The sequence below is a fragment of the Melanotaenia boesemani genome, chromosome 12 (assembly GCF_017639745.1).
Source record: "Melanotaenia boesemani isolate fMelBoe1 chromosome 12, fMelBoe1.pri, whole genome shotgun sequence".
In the NCBI taxonomy this organism is placed as follows: Eukaryota; Metazoa; Chordata; class Actinopteri; order Atheriniformes; family Melanotaeniidae; genus Melanotaenia; species Melanotaenia boesemani.
Window position 1 is genome coordinate 10,010,271 of NC_055693.1, and position 18,746 is coordinate 10,029,016.

The 18,746-nt window shown below is 39.9% G+C and overlaps 1 protein-coding gene across 3 annotated transcripts in view; it reads left to right on the forward strand.

Annotated features, from left to right (window-relative positions):
• The window catches only part of zmp:0000000936 (interleukin-1 receptor type 1), a 40,769-nt gene that overhangs the window by 1,918 nt on the left and 20,105 nt on the right, over nucleotides 1–18,746 (forward strand). Inside the window, exon 1 of one of the 3 annotated variants that reach the window (XM_042002260.1) lies at nucleotides 8,815–8,912. The exons of 1 other annotated variant lie outside the window; for it this stretch is intronic. Coding sequence is in view for 1 of the 2 variants with exons in the window: in XM_042002258.1 (XP_041858192.1) it covers nucleotides 10,055–10,085 (31 nt within the window). In the remaining variant the exon portion in view is untranslated. Of the gene's footprint in view, nucleotides 1–8,814; nucleotides 8,913–9,963; nucleotides 10,086–18,746 lie in introns of those variants that run through there. One more of the 3 variants, XM_042002258.1, reaches the window with a different exon arrangement.

Here is an 18,746-nt window from a genome sequence, read left to right on the forward strand (position 1 = left end):
TGCTGTGGTCAGATATCTGTACCGATACCAATACCTGAGCTTTGGGTATCTGCTGATACCGACATTAACAGATACTGGAAATCAATCAGCTAAAACTGATTGAAATAAGTTCTGAACTGTTTATTTTTCAAGTAACTGCAGCAGCATCAGACAAAGTAAAGCGCCAACATTCCAAATAGAAAAAAGATGCTATACTGCAAGTATAAAGTGCTGCAGAATGGTCACATAAAAATTTCCAACACTGCAAACATAAACAAACCAGCCGCATTTACTATAAAGATAAAACTTGAAACACTGTAAACATTTTCTGTGCTTGTATTTAAAAAACAATCCAGTGTGAAAAGAAACGTCTGCCTTCTGCAGCATTAGGTGAGGATAAATAACAAATAACTTATTCAAATATTAATGTATGTAAGTGATTGCAAATGCACCTCAATCATAAATGTAAGTGACTGAGGTACTTTAATTTAAGCTTTAGCTTTTAGTGCAAAAAAGAATAAATAATCCAAAATATAAACAAAAGCAGCATAGTCAGGGTAAAAAAGAATACTATTCAAACAATATTTTACCAACAGACAAAATAAGAAAGATTTTGTGCAGACTAGAACCTTGTGCAATAACATTTCCCCTCAGTTAAGCACTAATAAGTTCTTGTTCAAGAAGGCTAGCATTTCGAGTCGTTCTGCAGTGAGTCTGTTTCTTTTCTCATCCAAGATGCTGGAGATAGTGCTAAACAGTCCCTCACTTTCAGCACTGGTACAGGGGCCACATGGGTATTTTGTGGCAGCATCAGCAAGAGCAGGAAATCTTTGCCTGTACATTTCCCAATATTTGTATGAGTCAACTGTAGTGTTCACAGTTTTTCAGGAAAATAAGTCTGTAGTTTGACAGTTGAGCTTGAGCTTCTTGGGGCTTCCAGATCTTCATTCTCTTCCAGAATCTGTTTAAACTCCATTAAGAAGCTGCTCTTACTTTGTACTGCTGCTGAAGCTGCTGGTGCTGCAGACGTCTCTGGTACACACAAGTCAACTTTTCAGGTGGCTCTCCCTCTGACCCCTCTTCACATATGACACTCCTCTCTTCTTCTTCTAGTTCTGTGGTCAGTGCATCCTTTGCCTTGTTTACAGAATCTGTCCTTGTGAATTATCTGAAACACAAGTTATGAATTATATGAACAAAAATATATATTAACCACATTTTTTATGAGTGCTAAATATTTATTATATGTTTTTTGTGCCTATTTAAAATAGTTCTTTTATATTTGTACCTGTCTTTATGGCAGAGGTCCAACAAAGGTGCAAGGGCATAGAGTGGTTCATCCTCTACAGAATTGAAGTAAAGTGGTTTTCATGGTTTTGATCCCAGTGTCTGCATCACCTTCTTTAGCCAAAAGGCGTTTAAGGACAGTGACAGCTGGAATGACAATAGCTACCGATGCTGCAGAGGAGCTGACCTTTCTTGTTAGCTCTTCAAATGAAGCCAGAACACTCACTGTTTTTGTCAGCAATGCCCACTGGACAGCGGTCAGGGTTGCAGACAGGTCATGGTCAGCAACATAGGTGCTGAGGACTTCTCTGGACGTGAGTAAGACAACAGAGAATGTTTGAAATGTCCAACAATCTGCTTACATTTTGCCAGTGCATCACTTATACTTTGTTGTGATTATAATCCTTTGTTCACAACAAGTTGCAAAGAGAGTGCAAAACAGCCTAAGCTACGCGTTCCCAAGGTTTCCATTGCTTTTTTCCTGTTAGCAGAATTATCACGCACCACAACGTGCGCACAACACATTTGTGATAGAGTCACCCATATGGGAATCGCTGAGGTTTTTAGCACTAAGCATTTATGGGGCGCCAAGTGTAAAAGTTCAGTATAAAAGTTGTAGCTGACACATTTTCATTATTTATCTCACTTTTCTCACATTTAGCACATTTTCCCTACATTTTCCTACATTTAACATAACTTTTAACCACATGTATAATGGTCCAACAGAACATCTAAATCTAAATGTTAAATCTAAATCTAAATGTTATATGTTAAATCTAAATGTTAAATCTAAATCTAAATGTTATATGTTAAATCTAAATGTTAAATCTAAATCTAAATGTTATATGTTAAATCTAAATGTTAAATCTAAATCTAAATGTTTAAATCTAAATCTAAATGTTATATGTTAAATCTAAATGTTAAATCTAAATCTAAATGTTATATGTTAAATCTAAATGTTAAATCTAAATCTAAATGTTAAATCTAAATCTAAATGTTATATGTTAAATCTAAATGTTAAATCTAAATCTAAATGTTAAATCTAAATCTAAATGTTATATGTTAAATCTAAATGTTAAATCTAAATCTAAATGTTAAATCTAAATCTAAATGTTATATGTTAAATCTAAATGTTAAATCTAAATCTAAATGTTAAATCTAAATCTAAATGTTATATGTTAAATCTAAATGTTAAATCTAAATCTAAATCTAAATGTTGAACCTAAATGTTTCGAATATATGCTAATTAACCCCGCCCCTTTTAGCCTCAACCAATAGGCTAGTAGGGAAACACTCTCGCGCGAGCACACACTCACAGGCGCTCGCACACACGTCTTTACTGTGAATGTGTCGGTGGATGACCTGCGTGAAGCTGGCCCCCCACCCCACGCAAAACACAGCGGAAATGGTCTCGATCGTTTGTGCTGCGTTAGTGCTGGTTTGTGCTGAAAACATTTTCGTTTGTGCTGCTTTAGTTTTTAAGATATTGTAGCGGTTCCATTGTGGTCCCACTAATGTTAAGAGTTGTGTTATTCTCCCATGGTTCTAGCCAATGTTATGAGTGTTAAAATGTTCGAGGGGCGGGGAAAAGGAGGGGGGTAGTTTCTTTTCTTCTTCTTCTCTGCTCAAAAAGTTCTTGGAGGGAGAGCTGTTGTCAAGTGTACGGCGTGGTTACGGCCAACAGTAACCGTTATTGAGAGCAATAAAGCTGCCGTTCTTGGAGAAACTTCCGACCTGTTCTTTACACGTCCGGCAGGACGTTACAATATTAAAACATGTTTTTAAGGTCACTGTAAGTTCATCCAGCCCCCCACATTGTTCAAATTGAACAAAAATGGTCTCGATCGTTTGTGCTGCGTTAGTGCTGGTTTGTGCTGAAAAAATCTTCGTTTTTGCTGCTTTGGTTTTTAAGATATAACAACCAACACATTCACAGTAAAGACGTGTGTGCGAGCGCCTGTGAGTGTGTGCGCGCGCGCGAGTGTTTCCCTACTAGCCTATTGGTTGAGGCTAAAAGGGGCGGGGTTAATTAGCATATATTCGAAACATTTAGGTTCAACATTTAGATTTAGATTTAGATTTAACATTTAGATTTAACATATAACATTTAGATTTAGATTTAACATTTAGATTTAGATTTAGATTTAACATTTAGATTTAACATATAACATTTAGATTTAGATTTAACATTTAGATTTAGATTTAACATTTAGATTTAACATATAACATTTAGATTTAGATTTAACATTTAGATTTAGATTTAACATTTAGATTTAACATATAACATTTAGATTTAGATTTAACATTTAGATTTAACATATAACATTTAGATTTAGATTTAACATTTAGATTTAGATTTAACATTTAGATTTAACATATAACATTTAGATTTAGATTTAACATTTAGATTTAGATTTAACATTTAGATTTAACATATAACATTTAGATTTAGATTTAACATTTAGATTTAACATATAACATTTAGATTTAGATTTAACATTTAGATTTAACATATAACATTTAGATTTAGATTTAAACATTTAGATTTAGATTTAACATTTAGATTTAACATATAACATTTAGATTTAGATTTAACATTTAGATTTAACATATAACATTTAGATTTAGATTTAACATTTAGATTTAACATATAACATTTAGATTTAGATTTAACATTTAGATTTAGATGTTCTGTTGGACCATTATACATGTGGTTAAAAGTTATGTTAAATGTAGGAAAATGTAGGGAAAATGTGCTAAATGTGAGAAAAGTGAGATAAATAATGAAAATGTGTCAGCTACAACTTTTATACTGAACTTTTACACTTGGCGCCCCATAAGCATTGCACTGTAATGATTACAGCTGTTGTCGTTCCAATCCACATTTAGGCTCAGTAGCGACATTTTGACCCGCCATTCAATTGGTCAAAAAAATTTGGCCTGGCGAGAACCCATGCATACATGGGGAGAAAATGCAAACTCTGCACACAAAGGCCACTGTTCGAGCCATTTGTATCAGTCATCTCAGATAAAGTACAGTAAATTACAGTTGAATGGTTCCACAGCTTTGTTTTTCCTTTAGAGTGCAGCCACCATGTGTTGCTAAAACATCTTTGAGTTGTGACGCTTCTTGGCTCCAACACCGTGTAAAAGCCGTGTTTCTAAGACTGAATACAAGATATGTTGGAGCAGGTGAACATCACCAAACCTGCAGGACTGAGGCCCATGTAGCAATGAATTAAGTAGCCTTGGTTTATGTTTAACATTTAATGAAAACAGCATATTTGTTCAAAATGAGAACAGAACAATTGTGAAAAATATTATGCATTTTTCTAAACTAAATATGAATAAGATGATAATTTATTTGATTTATTGATGGTATTTAAGAGAGAAGACATGTTAATCAGTGTTAACCCAGGAGACTCCAAAATGAAGCAACAACATATCTCTTAGAAATATGATCTCAGTCTCTAAACTTGTGGAGATGGTGGCTGGAAAAAAACAATAAAGACTAAATATCACTATAAATGCCTTTGTATTGTCTTGTAATCTGTCCAATATACAACAGCCGGTATCAGCATCCAACTCCGACTTTATTTCTAACACAAGTCTAAAGACCTGCATCTACTGAATTTCTGGTTGATAACAGATTAAATAGGAAAATAATTAAGTAGCAGCAATTAATATAAAAAAAGGAAAAGCCATTCATTATGAATCATCTGTTGGCTGTCAACGATCTACATAGTCTAACAGGAAAAAGCAAGAAGAAAAACAACTCTGTGGTCAATGCATTCTTGCTATGTTGGAAAAATGGTTATAACCCATCTATAAGTTTTTCTCAGCACGTTGTGGCATTTTCTTTGTGGGTTGTGATGGATGGGGAGTGACTCATAACTGAATGCATGCGTAAATCTGCTGGGAACTCCTCTATCCAGTGGGGAAGCCCTAGCATGTCTGTCGATTTCTGTAAAACTGCACATGGTTTTACACAGATTTTAACAGTTGTTAGAGAAGTTCCACTCTTAACCATGAGGTCAGAGGCATTCTATCATTTATCTGTATCAGGATTAACTTTGAACACCTCAATTCCAATCACTGTTTTATGACCACAAAACAGCTGTAAAAAAGAGTTGTGAAGCAGCTTGCCAACATATCTGCTCTAGCTAACCAGGCCTGTAATGAGTTTGCTTCTGTCTTTACTAACAAACTTCAGAGAATCAGGCAGTCAGTGCTTCCATGCCAGAGGCAGGAATATGTCATCACTGTGTCACTTAGAGACATGAACACTTTTCTCCAGTCAGTCCTAAAAACCCGGATAATATCATTGAGCATCTGAACGCCACCACTTGCTGTCTTGATGCTTTGCCAACAGGGTTTTCAAGAATGTTTCAGGATGCATGGCCTTAGATATCTTACAGATTGTAAAACTGCAGGTGTCTTCCCTCAGACCCTAAAAACAGCCACTACTGAAAAAGAACAACTTATACTCGTCACTCATGAGCAGCTACAGCCTGATATCAAACCTCTCATTTCTTATTAAGATTATAGAAAAAGCTGTATTGTAATAGCTACACAACTTCCTGACACTAAATAACTGTTTTGATGTCTACCAGTTGGGTTTTCGGCCACACCACAGCACTGAGACTGCTCTAGTTCAGGTCTTTAATGACATCCGCTTGAGCACATATGGTGGAAACATTTCAGTCCTGGTACTATTAGATCTCAGTGCTGCATTTGACATGGTTGACCACAACATAGTTAACTTAGTAGACCAGCTGAAAAACTGGGTTGGAGTTTCAGGCACTGCAATTAATTAGGTTGAGTCCTATTTAAAAGACAGGGACTACTTTGTGTCTATAGTTAACTATAAATCTGAGCGAACCAAAATAACCTGTGGAGTCCCCCAAAACTCCATCCTGGAGCCACTGCTGTTCAAAATTTACATGCTGCCACTCGCTACAATTAATAAAAATAAAAAAAACTAAATACGTTATCACAATTACTCTGACCAGATACAAATCTACACAACCATGTCACCATGTCACTACAGTCCCATCCAAACTCTGATCAACTGCATCGATCAAATTAAAGATTGGATGTGCCAGAACTTCCTTAAGTTAAATGAAGACAAAATTGAAATAATAGTTTTTGGAGCCAAGGAAGAAAGATTAAATGTCAGTTCTCAGCTTCAAACATTTAAGTTCTCAGACCTGAATTTTAGCAGTTATGTTAAGACAATTGTGAAGTCGGCCTGTTATCTCTTAAAGAACATATCAAGGATCAAATGACTGATGACTCAGATTAGAAAAACTTGTCCGTGCATTTATCTTTAGTAGACTGGACTACTGTAATGCTGTCCTCACAGGTCTCCCTAAAAAGTCCATCAGACAGCTGCAGTTAGTCCAGAACGCTGCGGCTCGAGTCCTCACTGAGACCAAGAAAGTGGATCATGTAACACCAGTCCTCAGATCTTTATACTGGCTTTCTGTCTGTGAAAGAATTGACTTAAAAATCTGGCTGTTAGTTTACAAAGAACTAAATGGTTTAGGAGCAAAATATATTCAGGGTCTTCTGGTTTGTTATGAACCAACCAGATCCCTCAGGTCATCAGGGTTAGGTCTACTTTTTGTTCCCAGAGTCAGAACTAAATGTGGAGAGGCAGCATTCAGCTTTTATGCTCCTTACATGTGGAACAAACTCCCAGAAAACTGCAGGTCTGCTGAAACTCTCAACAGGTTCAAATCAGGGTTAAAAAAAATTTCTATTTGCTGCTTTTCTTAATTCCTCGCACTGGGACATTTATTTATGGCATTTTATCTCTTCTTTTTCATTTAATTTCTTTTCAAAGTTTGATTTTAATGCCCTTCTTATTGCTTCCTGCGCCCTGCTGTAATGCTTTTTATGTTTTATGTAAAGCACTTTGAAATGTCTTGCACATTAAATGTGCCATACAAATAAACTTACCTTGCCTTGCCTGCAGAGCGGCCAAAAGCCGTTTGTGGTAACATAAGGTGAACTAGGAAAGACAGACTTTTATTTATCTCACAGAGAAATTCCAAATGTTAAAGGAACAAAAACAGAATAAAAATGTTATACTGCACTGAAATATAGTGATAAAATAAATAAAGGAAGAAATGACAGGGGAGAGGGCTTCGTTCACGTAAACATGTAAAGGTTAAACAGCTGGGTAAATGTCCACTCAGCCAGCTCAAGATAGACCAAAGTCAAAATGGCCAAAGATCTGCTTTTTCATGCAGTAAAAATAAGAATGCATTCACACCGAGATAGTCCAGATGACTATTCAGCTGGATGGGGAATTCCAAAAAACTTACACCTTTGTTTGGTTTGGTCTTACTTTACTGAAACAGACCCAACTACCTGAATAACATCCGCAGTTACAGAAACTGCTCACTACAACAACATTTCTAAGCAGTCTTGAAGTTCAGTTTTTACTTTTGTGTTTAAACCTGATGCAGTTTTTGCTAGAATCTGTCTAGTATGACCAGCAGGAGAAGAAGCTAGATATCCAGCATGTTTAGCTACGACGCTCAACTTCCCTCCGTCTCTTTGGTTTTCTTGCAAGTGAACTGAGATCGTTATTGGTATACTTTTGAAATTGATAGCTTTATTAATCTCAGTATCATCATCAATCAATATAACAAATTATATTGTGTAAATATATTTTGTCATATCACTTAGCCCCACATGGCATTATTTGAATTTTCATTACTTATTGAGTTAGTATGCTGTAGGACAGTTAAAGGTCCCATATTATATATATTTTCAACAATTTTATATGAGTGTCAGAGGTCCAAGAACATTGTTTTCAAAGTGTATTGCCCCAAATTTAGCCTTGGTTTTTAATTTCAGCCATTCCAAATGTGGCTCTAGTGAGCTCTACTGAGAACAGGCTGTTTCTGTGTCTGAACCTTCAAATGTCCATGAATGGTGCCTGTCCATGCCCCTCTCTGGGAGAGGATCTGGCTTTCACAGGCTCCCACTCTGTGATTTTAGAGGCCAGGCTCGGCTAGCTGGGGTGGGGGTGGGGGGGGGCCCAATGACAGCACTACAGAGCAGACAGATTAAGAGGCTTGTGTTCAGTTTTACTTTAAATCTGACTTCATCAAAACAGGGATATTCACAACAAAAGTAAAACTTCTTTTGCATCATTTCTGTCATTTGCAGGTTTTTAAGAAAGAAAAAATAATAGATTCAAATGGAAAATGTGGTTTTATTTCTTTAGCCGTATTTTCCGGCCCTGTAGGAAGTGCACACATTTTTAGTTTATTCTTTGTAAAAGCTAAATTTTAAATGTTTTCAAACATAATTGTTTTATGTAAACCGAAGAAAAGCATTAAAATTATTTTGTTGACAGTTTTCACAAAGTTGTGTTAAAATGCAAAGGAAAGTAAACAGAGTGCTGAAAGGTGCAATCCAAACACAGTCTTCCTCCTCTTTGTGGGACTGTTGTTCCATGGAGGTGGGACAGAGCTGTTGAGTCATAATTGGCTGAGCTTTATGGTGGAGACTCCACTCTGCACGAACAGGTCAGAGGTGATGTTTCCTCTCTTAGCTCCACCACATAGTGTAAACTCTCTCATCCTTTCTCTCTCCTCTGCTGGTGCCTCTGTGTTGCTTTCTTTGAGGTGAGTCGATGTGCTTACTTTTGTTTCCTTTTTTGTTTCAGGCTCTAATAATAACTTTGCCACTCAAGGCTGCCTAAATAGTTACCTTGTTATAAAAATTAAGCCATTAAAGCTTTGAAAAGCCTCACCATTCAGAGTTAGATATGAATTCTTTTAGAGAATTGTAATTGTAATTGTAGCTACAAAGAAGGCACACTATGTTACATTATATTAGAGCCATGGAAGTCAGTTAGCACAACCTTTGTTTTTTCTTTGTTTTATAGATTACAGTCATCAGTATTGTGTTGCAAATACCTGGGGGGGAGACAAAGACATTGACATAGCATTTTAGATCTGATTGCTGTTCAGTGTTGGTTGGAAAACCACACTGTTTCCCTCTGCTTGTGTTTTTGCTGTCACATACTTGCAAATTTTGTGTTTACAATAGTGAGTGGGAACATTATCACATGTACTTAACATTCTGTACACCTACAAGTGGTTAGTCACTGCAGGTGCACACAAATAAGTTACCAAAAATCTGACACTAAATCAGGAAAGACACACTAATGTAGACCAGCAGTATGTTTTATTTAACAGTAAAATCTTGTCTGAGGCCATTTTAACTAGAAACGAGTACTTTCATGTGTATTTTCTATTTACTTTCAATTGTACAATCCACAATACACTTCCATTACAGTATATATGGATTGTGGTTTGCTTAGGATCTTAAAATTTGGAGATTATTATCAGACTCTTTTACCATTTTAATCATTATCATATAAAATCAGTTCAAATTAATGTAATTATTCATACTAGGATCAAATGAGTAAAATACTACATTGAAAAAACCCCAGTGGAAAAACACATCTGAGCCACAAAACTTTCACCACAAAGCCAAAGTAGGGCAACATCTTCATTATGAACAAGATACTCGATTTCATACACTAAACCGTGCTGTCCCCGTTCCTCAGTATGAAACCTCTGTTAAATGTGTCCTACATGTGCAGCCAGCTGCACTTAGGGTAAGTCCCAATGTGTTTTTTTTAACCCTTCTTTCTTTTTTTATGGTGCTAAGTGTGCCATTGTATATCGTTTAAATGGCCTCCCACAGAGTAAAAGTCTTTAATCCAAACTGTCAATCCCACTGACTGCGGTCACACTGAATGCCCTTGGCAGGCAGTTCCAGTGTAGGATGTGGGTTTCTGTCATTTCCTCATTAAAGAGCTGAAATCTGTTATTTGTATTGGAATTTTCCCACAATATTTTGCCTCTCAGCAGGTCAACAGTTCCAACTGATACTGATATTCTCTCAGAGATGGTTAAAAATAAACTGGTTTTGTGGCAGAATGTGACTATCAGACATAGTCTGGTTTCCTTCAGCAGAAAAAGCCAGTTCAGACAGTAAACAGTCTTTACAAAACAGTGCAAATACAGGTGGTAAAGCACCAAGAATTTCTTTTCCCTTGCAGATTCTTTGACAAGATATAATTTCGTAGTGCAAAGCTAGATGCCCTGTGGAAGATTATTTCCATATCAATGTTGAATTGTTAGATAGGAGCTTGAATGTTCCAAATATCAATTTTAGGAACATTTAAGGAATACAGAATCAGAAAGTGGCACACCTGCTAAATTTATGTAATTTTTTAGAAGTCCAAGTCAAGTCATTTTCAGTTGGAATGAGTGAACTGTAATGTGATGCCTGCCATCTGCTTTAAACACTGCATTGTAATATCCAAGGGATTTCAAATCATACTCGCCTTTTATATAACAGCACTGATTTTAACCCTTTTAAGACATGACCCATGAAAATGGTAAGAAAAGTTTAAAAAAGCGAATAATATGAGTTTTTTTGGCACTTTAACAAAATGTAAGATATTTACCATTTATTATCATTTAATATGTCAAAATTATTATAGTGTGGTTTTCTTCCTAGTATCTATAAGGGGACATAAGACAAGTTGTGTTCAACAGGATTTTGAACAAAGTTTTTACAATAAAGTGATGCAAAATGTCTCAAAAACTGTATGTATCAAATATGCTATGTTGGGCTCTGTTGAGTGAAACTTAAACTCTCCACTGGACCATTTCTTTGCTTTACTGAAAAAAAACCTGTAGATGTACTTGGAATTTTTTTCAGATTAATAAATATGCTGTTAAGATACAATTTAATCAAGATTTTATAATGTGATCCATAATCCATCTGGGCCAAAGAAAATCTTTCTAAATTCAGAGCGCATTCACACCAGCACTGTTTGGTCCACTTCCACGGATAGTCTGGTCCGTTGTGATCAGTGTGAACACGCATTTGCTTGAAAACCGGGGGTCTTGGTCCTCTTGCAAGTAACCTCTGGTTTGGTGGTTGACAGTAGGAAGGCAAATGGACCATCCAGCAGACCAAAGAGAGGAAGAGGAGAGGTATGACTTTATGTATGTTAACATGCTGCACAGCTTGCTGCCTCTCCTGCTGCTCATACTGGACAAATTCTTGTGAAAAACGCATTAAGTTTCAACACCACTGTGAAAACAGAAACCCCACGACTGAATAAATTTATTGTTGCTTAGTTTTTACTCTAGGTGGGCAAGCTGGTTTTGGCTCTGGCCAATCAATGAGATGGATTTTTTTCTTCTTTCTTCTTGATCAGAGGCCATTTTGAGAAATGGGAAAGAACAACTTATATTTATCTTTTCAAATTACCGATGAAGAAAAATGTTGTTAGAAAATTAAATAGTGGTGCAGAAAATATTGCTGTGGTGTGGTGGTTAGCGCCACAGCCTCACAGCAAGAAGGTTACTGGTTCGAGCCTCGGCTGGGGGAGGTTAGAACAGCAGCCTTCCTGTGTGGAGTTTGCATGTTTTCCCTGTGTATGCGAGGTTCTCTCCGGATACTCTGGCTTCCTCCCACTGTCCAAAGACATGCATGCAAGGTTAATTGGTCCCAAATTTCCCTGAGGGCTCTCCGAAGGGATTAATAAAGTATTTCTATACTAAATTCTCCCTAGGAGTGAGTGTGAATGGTTGTTTGTCTGTCTGTGGCCCTCTTTTGCCCCTGCGATGGACTGGTGAATGCTGGGTTAAGCTCCAGCTTCCCTGCAACTCTTAAACTTCCTTGGACAAAGTGGTATAGATAATAAATGAACAATATCAAATTTAGAAAAGCTTAACTAAAAACTCTGATACCTCATAACCAGATCTGCCTGATACTCATATAATTAGTACGTTAAAGTCATTAGCATTCATTATAATTTATTGGCCCAGTTACAATTATGAAATTTACTTGATATTTAATAATCTATGTCTATTGTTATGTTGCTATTGCAAACCTAGAAATCCATCCATGCATTTTCTGCCGCTTATCGGGAGTTGGGTTGTGGGGGTAACTGCCTAAGCAGGGAAACCCAGTCTTCTATTTCCCCGGCCACATTCACCAGATCATCCGGATGGATCCCGAGGTGTTCCCAGGCCAGCCGAGAGATGTAGTCTGTCCAGCGTGTCCTGGGTCCCCTTTGGGGCCTCTTTCCGGTGGGACATGCCCGAACACCTCACCAGGGAGGTGTCCACGAGGCATCCTAACCAGATGCCCGAGCCACCTCATCTGGCTACTCACGATGCAGAGGAGCAGTGACTCTACTCCCTCCCGGATCACCGAGCTCTCACTCGTGAACAAGACCCCGAGATATGTGAACTCCTCCATCTGGGGCAGGACCCTACTGACGACCTGGAGAGAGCACTCCACCCTTTTCCGGTTGAGGACCATGGTCTCTGATTTGGAGGTGCTCATTCTCATCCCAGCCGCTTCACACTCGGCTGCGAATCGCTCCAGTGAGAGCTGAAGATCACGGCCTGATAAAGCCAACAGAACCACATCATCTGCAACGAGCAGAGACCCAATCCTGAGGCCACCAAACCAGATCCCCTCAATACCTCGGCTGCGCCTAGAAATTCTGTCCATAAAAGTTATGAACAGAATTGGTGACAAAGGGCAGCCTTGGCGGAGTCCAGTCCGCACTGGAAATGATTCTGATTTGCTGCCGGCAATCCGGACCAAGCTCTGAATAGACCTTACCAGGGAGGCTGAGGAGTGTGATCCCCCTGTAATTGGAGCACACCCTCTGATCCCCCTTTTTAAAGAGGGGGACCACCACCACAGTCTGCCAGTCCAGGGGAACTGTCCCTGATGTCCACACGATGTTGCAGAGGCATGTCAGCCAAGACAGCCCTACAGCATCCAGAGCCCTAAGGAACTCTGGGCGGATCTCATCCACCCCCGGGTCCTTGCCACGAGGAGCTTTTTAACCACCTCAGCGACCTCTGCCCCAAAAATGTAAGAGCCAGCACCAGCTACCCCAGACTCTGCTTCCTTATCGGAAGACGTGTTGGTGGGTTTGAGAAGGTCTTTGAAGTATTCCCTCCACTGCCTCACAACGTTCGGGGGACTCTAGTCGAGGTCAGCAGCCCCCCATCCCCACTGTACACAGTGTTGATGGAGCACTGCTTTCCCCTCCTGAGCTGCTGGATGGTGGACCAGAATCTCCTCGAAGCCATCTGGAAGTCATTTTCCATGGCCTCTCCAAACTCCTCCCATGCCCGAGTTTTTGCCTTAGCGACTGCCGAAGCTGCGCTCTGCTTAGCCTGCAGATACCCATCAGCTGTCTCTGGAGTCTCACAGTCCAAAAATGCCCGATAGAACTCCTTCTTCAGCTTGACGGCATCCCTTACTGCTGGTGTCCACCAACGAGTTCGGGGGTTGCCACGACAGCCACAGCTGCGGCTGGCCGCCTCGACAATAGAGGCACGGAACACAGCCGACTCGAACTCAATGTCCCCCACCTCACCCAGGACATGGTTGAAGCTCTGCTGGAGATGGGAGTTGAAACTCTCTCTGACAGGGGTCTCCGCCAGATGTTCCTAGCAGACCCTCACAACACGCTTGGGTCTGCCAGGCCTGACCAGCATCCTCCCCCACCATCTGAGCCAACTCACTAGCAGGTGGTGATCAGTTGACAGCTCCGCCCCTCTCTTCACCCGAGTGTCCAGAACATGCGGCCACAAGTCCGACGATACGACTACAAAGTCGATCATCGAACTGCGGCCTAGAGTGTTCTGGTGCCAAGTGCACATGTGGGCACTCTTATGCCTGAACAAGGTGTTAACATTCAGTTTGAGACAGAAATAAGAGAATTGTGTTTGTATAGAATGGCGAGGTGGGGGCTGCTTGGTGTGTGTGTGTGTGTGTGTGTGTGTGTGCGTGTGGCTGTGTGAAATATTTTGGTGAGTTTTTTTTATTTTGGTGAATGTTTCTATTATTATGTAAGTCCACCTTGTTTTGTTTTTAATATGCAAAAGCGCTTTGTTTTGCCTGTGGCATGAAAGGTGCTTCATAAATAAATTTTGATTTTATTTGATTTGATTTGAAGCCCCCGACAACATAGCTGCTAGGATTGTCAGGACGCACAAACTCCTCCACCACGATAAGCTGGCAGTTCAGGGAGGACAAACCTAATAAATCACTGTTTTATTCCTTAAAAAACATAAACAACACATGTTGAAACTCAGATCTTTCAGCATTTCATGGAAAGCATTAATTATTTTTAATCTGATGGCAGCAACACATCAAAAAAATAAAGCTGGAATAGGGCAACTAAAGGCTAAAGAAGTATTTGGCACAAATGGAAAAAACAACAACAACAAAAAAAAACAACAACTGGAGGATCATTTGAATTAGGTTAATTGGCACCAGATCAGTATAAATCTGGGTATTAAAGGAGCATCTCAGATACAAATATGGACACAGGTTTACCGGAATGTGACAAATTAAGTGGAATAAATGTGGAACAATTTAAAAAAATGTTCTTCAATGTAAAATTGTGAAGACCTTGAGGATCCCACCGTCTACAGTGTATGATATGATTACAAAATTTAGAGAATCAGAAGGAATCTCTGTGCGAATATTGCATAGGGACAAGGCCTGAGGTAAAAACTGGATGCAGATGATCTTCTTACGTTCTGGTGGTACTGCATTAAAAACAGACATGATTTTCTGTTGGAAATAACTTTTACGCCCTTATAGTGTTTCAGTCATTTCAGCAAATTATTGCTTGTATTGCAAGTTAAGAGCTCTAACATCTGAGTTTCAATTCTCCATTATCATTTGGAATCATATCCTCTTCTAAAACATTTTTTGCTTTGTTTAGCATTTCTTCAACATTCTAGGAGTGAGACAGTGTTGACCTTAAGTGACATTTACCTTTTCCTAAACATCAGGCCATTGCAGTGTTTTATCCTGAAAGAGCCAATAAACCCATGTTATCATCTGCACATTTGGAGATGATAAGGAAGAAAGTACATTTTTAAAACAAATTTGTCAGACCCAAAATCTAATTCAGTTGAGTCCAGATGGAGCCAAATAAGGCTGTGGGAAAGTTAAAGATGAGAAAACTTAATACCTTTTTAAAAAGTTTGTTCAGTGTCAAATGTTTGTGAGAATATTGGGTGAAAGACTATTTCACTAGTGCTGCTTCATGCTAATTTTGTCAGTGAGCCATGATATGAATCTGGATGTTAATGACTCATGTCAAGTCTAAATCTCAGTGGGTGTGATTAACCATATTTCCAGTCAAGTAACTCATCACTTTTTATTTCAGCTTCACAGGAGTTTTGTAAGTGTTTTATTTACACTGTTTTTGTGCTGATAGTAAGTCAATGACCTACAATGATAAACTTTTATACTTCAGTTAAAAGATTACCAACATAAAATGAACCTGAGGGGAAAAACCTTGATACTATATGTTTATTGAGCAGTTATCTGCTCCCTAGATGTTCCTGTTGTTAGGACCTTGCCCTTCTGGTTTCTCTTCAATGTGTTGCAACTGCAGTCTCACAAACAGATGGACAAAGTTCGCATGACTGAGCAGATCTGTAGGACAACACACCCAACCACCAGTCCATTAAATGCAAACAGACAAAAACACTTTCTGTCAGTTTGTTGTAGTGAAATCAAGCATTGCAAAAATTTGCTCATCCCGTGAGGGCCATTTCTCAACAACAGTATCCGGTTTCTGTCATGCAAGCTTTATTTCCATGTTGATTTACAACATGTACCATGTCTTAGAAAATAATTGATGTATATTTATGGGTATAATGGGTCATGCTGGAGTTAATTAGCAACATCTAATGTGTTGCTTTAGGAAACAATAAACATTTTCCTCATTTCCCAGCAAACTCTCCAACAAGGACACACTGATAATGATAATCCATCATGCTATCACTTTCCCTGTGATACTCAGTTGCTATCATCTCTTAAATCAGCATGTAACTTCATTTTAAAGCTTTGAAATGGTGGCAGACGCTTTGTCAACCAACTGCTAACACCTCTAAGCTTCAGGGACCAAATCAACATTTACTAGATGATCTATAGCCTAATATGGCTGAACCACTTCCGTTCACCTCCAGTCCCCCATGTAGTTCAGTCATATCTGTGTTCACATCATGACCCGGTGAACCAGCTCTGCTCTTCTCACGCTCCTCTCTGCCTGAACATGTCCCAGAGTAAAACTATGTTGTGTCAGTGATTCAAAGACATTCTTCATTAGATTTATATGACTATAAAGACATAGGTGTGTATGTGGGGTGGGGATGGATCATGTGAGCTTGTGGGGGAGGCCTGTGCGGGCTTGGGGGTGGTGTGCCGTGGGTCTGGGCTCTCCCACTGTCCTCCTTCCCCTCCTCTCATTCTCCCCTAGGCATGTGGGGGGTGTGTTCCTTCTGGGGTTAGTAGCAGCTCATTGGCAGCAATCGCTGCATGACCCGGTCGTGGGGGACGGCTGCTCCTGGCCTGTCTTGCCCTGGGGGATCTCCCGGGGAACGGGGGTGCCTAATGCCTCCAGAGGCTCAACATCCAGAGGAAAGTTTGCTGCCCTCTAGACTTACATCATCAGACCCCTCTTCTTTCCTGCTATCTTTCTCTCACACACACATACACCCACACACATGGTTCTAGGGTTATGTGTGATGTGACTGTGTGAAAGTGAGTGCTTATGGGTACAGCACAGGGGAGGATGTGAGTGAGGGGTTATATGGGGTGGATGTTGGAGTAGGTGGAGGGTGGGGGAGGAGGGTCAATGGCGCCCTTGTTCCCAGGGTGTGCGGCTGGAACATTGGGGTGGGTGCTGGCCCAGGCCGGGTGGTTGTCCTGGACCCTTCGCTTGGGCCGCCCTGGATGGCTGGTCCCTGGCGGGGCCGGCGGCTGCCGATCTTGGCCAACTGGGGTCTGTGCCCCAAGACCGCCGGGGGCTCTGGCTGGGGCCTTCCTCTGCCACCCACCGGGTAGGACTGGAGTTGTCTTTGGGTCGGGGTAGCTTGAGTTCATGCTCCGGGTTTGCTGCTGATGGCCCAGGTCTCTGGGCTGCCCTGGTCTGCCTCTAGCCTCCGTAGAGGCGTGGTCGCATTTGCACGATCTCACTCACCACTCCTCATCAATGATCACTCCTCATTCCTTATACGCTGCATGTTGACACAGTTACTGAGTTGTCCAGTGGGTTTATACTCTAAGAGATTATTTTTCTTTTTTATTCTGTGAGTTTGCATGGTTGTTGTTGTGATACATTTGTAATCTTTGCCTCTTTCTTCCTAAATAGCATCAGCTCAGAATGATTCAGAAATGCTTTTAAAAGGTTTGGGGTTTTAAATTCACAGTACAACCACATCCGAGGCATTCTGGGAGTTTGTTCCAGACATGTGGAGCATTGAAGCTGAATGCAACTTCTCCATGTCTGGTTCTGTCTCTGGGAACTGATAAGAAACTGGAACCAGATGACCTGAGGGTTCTGGCAGGTTCATTCTGGGTCAAGAGGTCACTGATGTGTTTTGGTCCTAAACCATTCAGAGCTTTATAGACCAGCAGCAGAACTTTAAAGTCTATTCTCTGACGAACAGGCAGCTAGTGTAAAGACCTTAGAGCTGGACTGACGTGGTCCACTTTCTTGGTCTTAGTGAGGACTCGAGCAGCAGAGTTCTGAATAAGCTGCAGATGTCTAATTGATTTTTTAGGTAGACCTTTTTAGGTAGACCTGTGAAGACACTGTTACAATAATCAAGCCGACTAAAGATGAAAGCATGGACTAGTTTTTCCAGGTCCTGCTGAGACATCAGATCTTTTACCCTTGATATATTCTTAAGGTGATACTAGGCTGACTTTGTAATTCCCTTAATGTGTTTCTCAAAGTTAAGCTCTGAGTCCATCAATACACCCAGTTTTCTGGTCTGGTTGGTGGTATTTAGGTGTATAGACTGAAGCTCTGTGGTGACCTTTAATCATTTCTCTTTGGCTCCAAATACAATCACCTCAGTTTTGTTTTGTTATATATATAATCCCTATATATCTAAGCATGGCCTAAAAAAAAGTCATCCACCTGCTCATCATATCCTGCATAGATTATTGCAACTCTGTATTATGGCATTAACCAGTCATCTTTCGCCGACTGCACTTTGCTCAAAATGCTGCTGCTTGGTTGTTTACAGGGACGAGACGACGTGATCTCCCCTGTGCTTGTCTCCTTGAATTAGCTTCCTGTTAGTTTTAGGACCAAGTACAAGATTTTATTACTTGTTTTTAAAGCCTTAAATGGTTTAGCTCCCCGTATTTGTCAGAGTTGCTACACCAGCATGCTCTGGCCAGGACTCTGAGGTTCATCTTCACAGCTCTTTCTGAAGGTCCTGTCTGCTAGACTCAAGTCCAGGGGTGAGAGAGCTCTCTCGGTTGCAGCTCCAAAGCTGTGGAACAGCTTGGCCCTTCACATCAGAGCTGCTCAGTCTGTCTCTGGTTTTAAGTTTCAACTCAAGACCCACTTCTTCGCACTG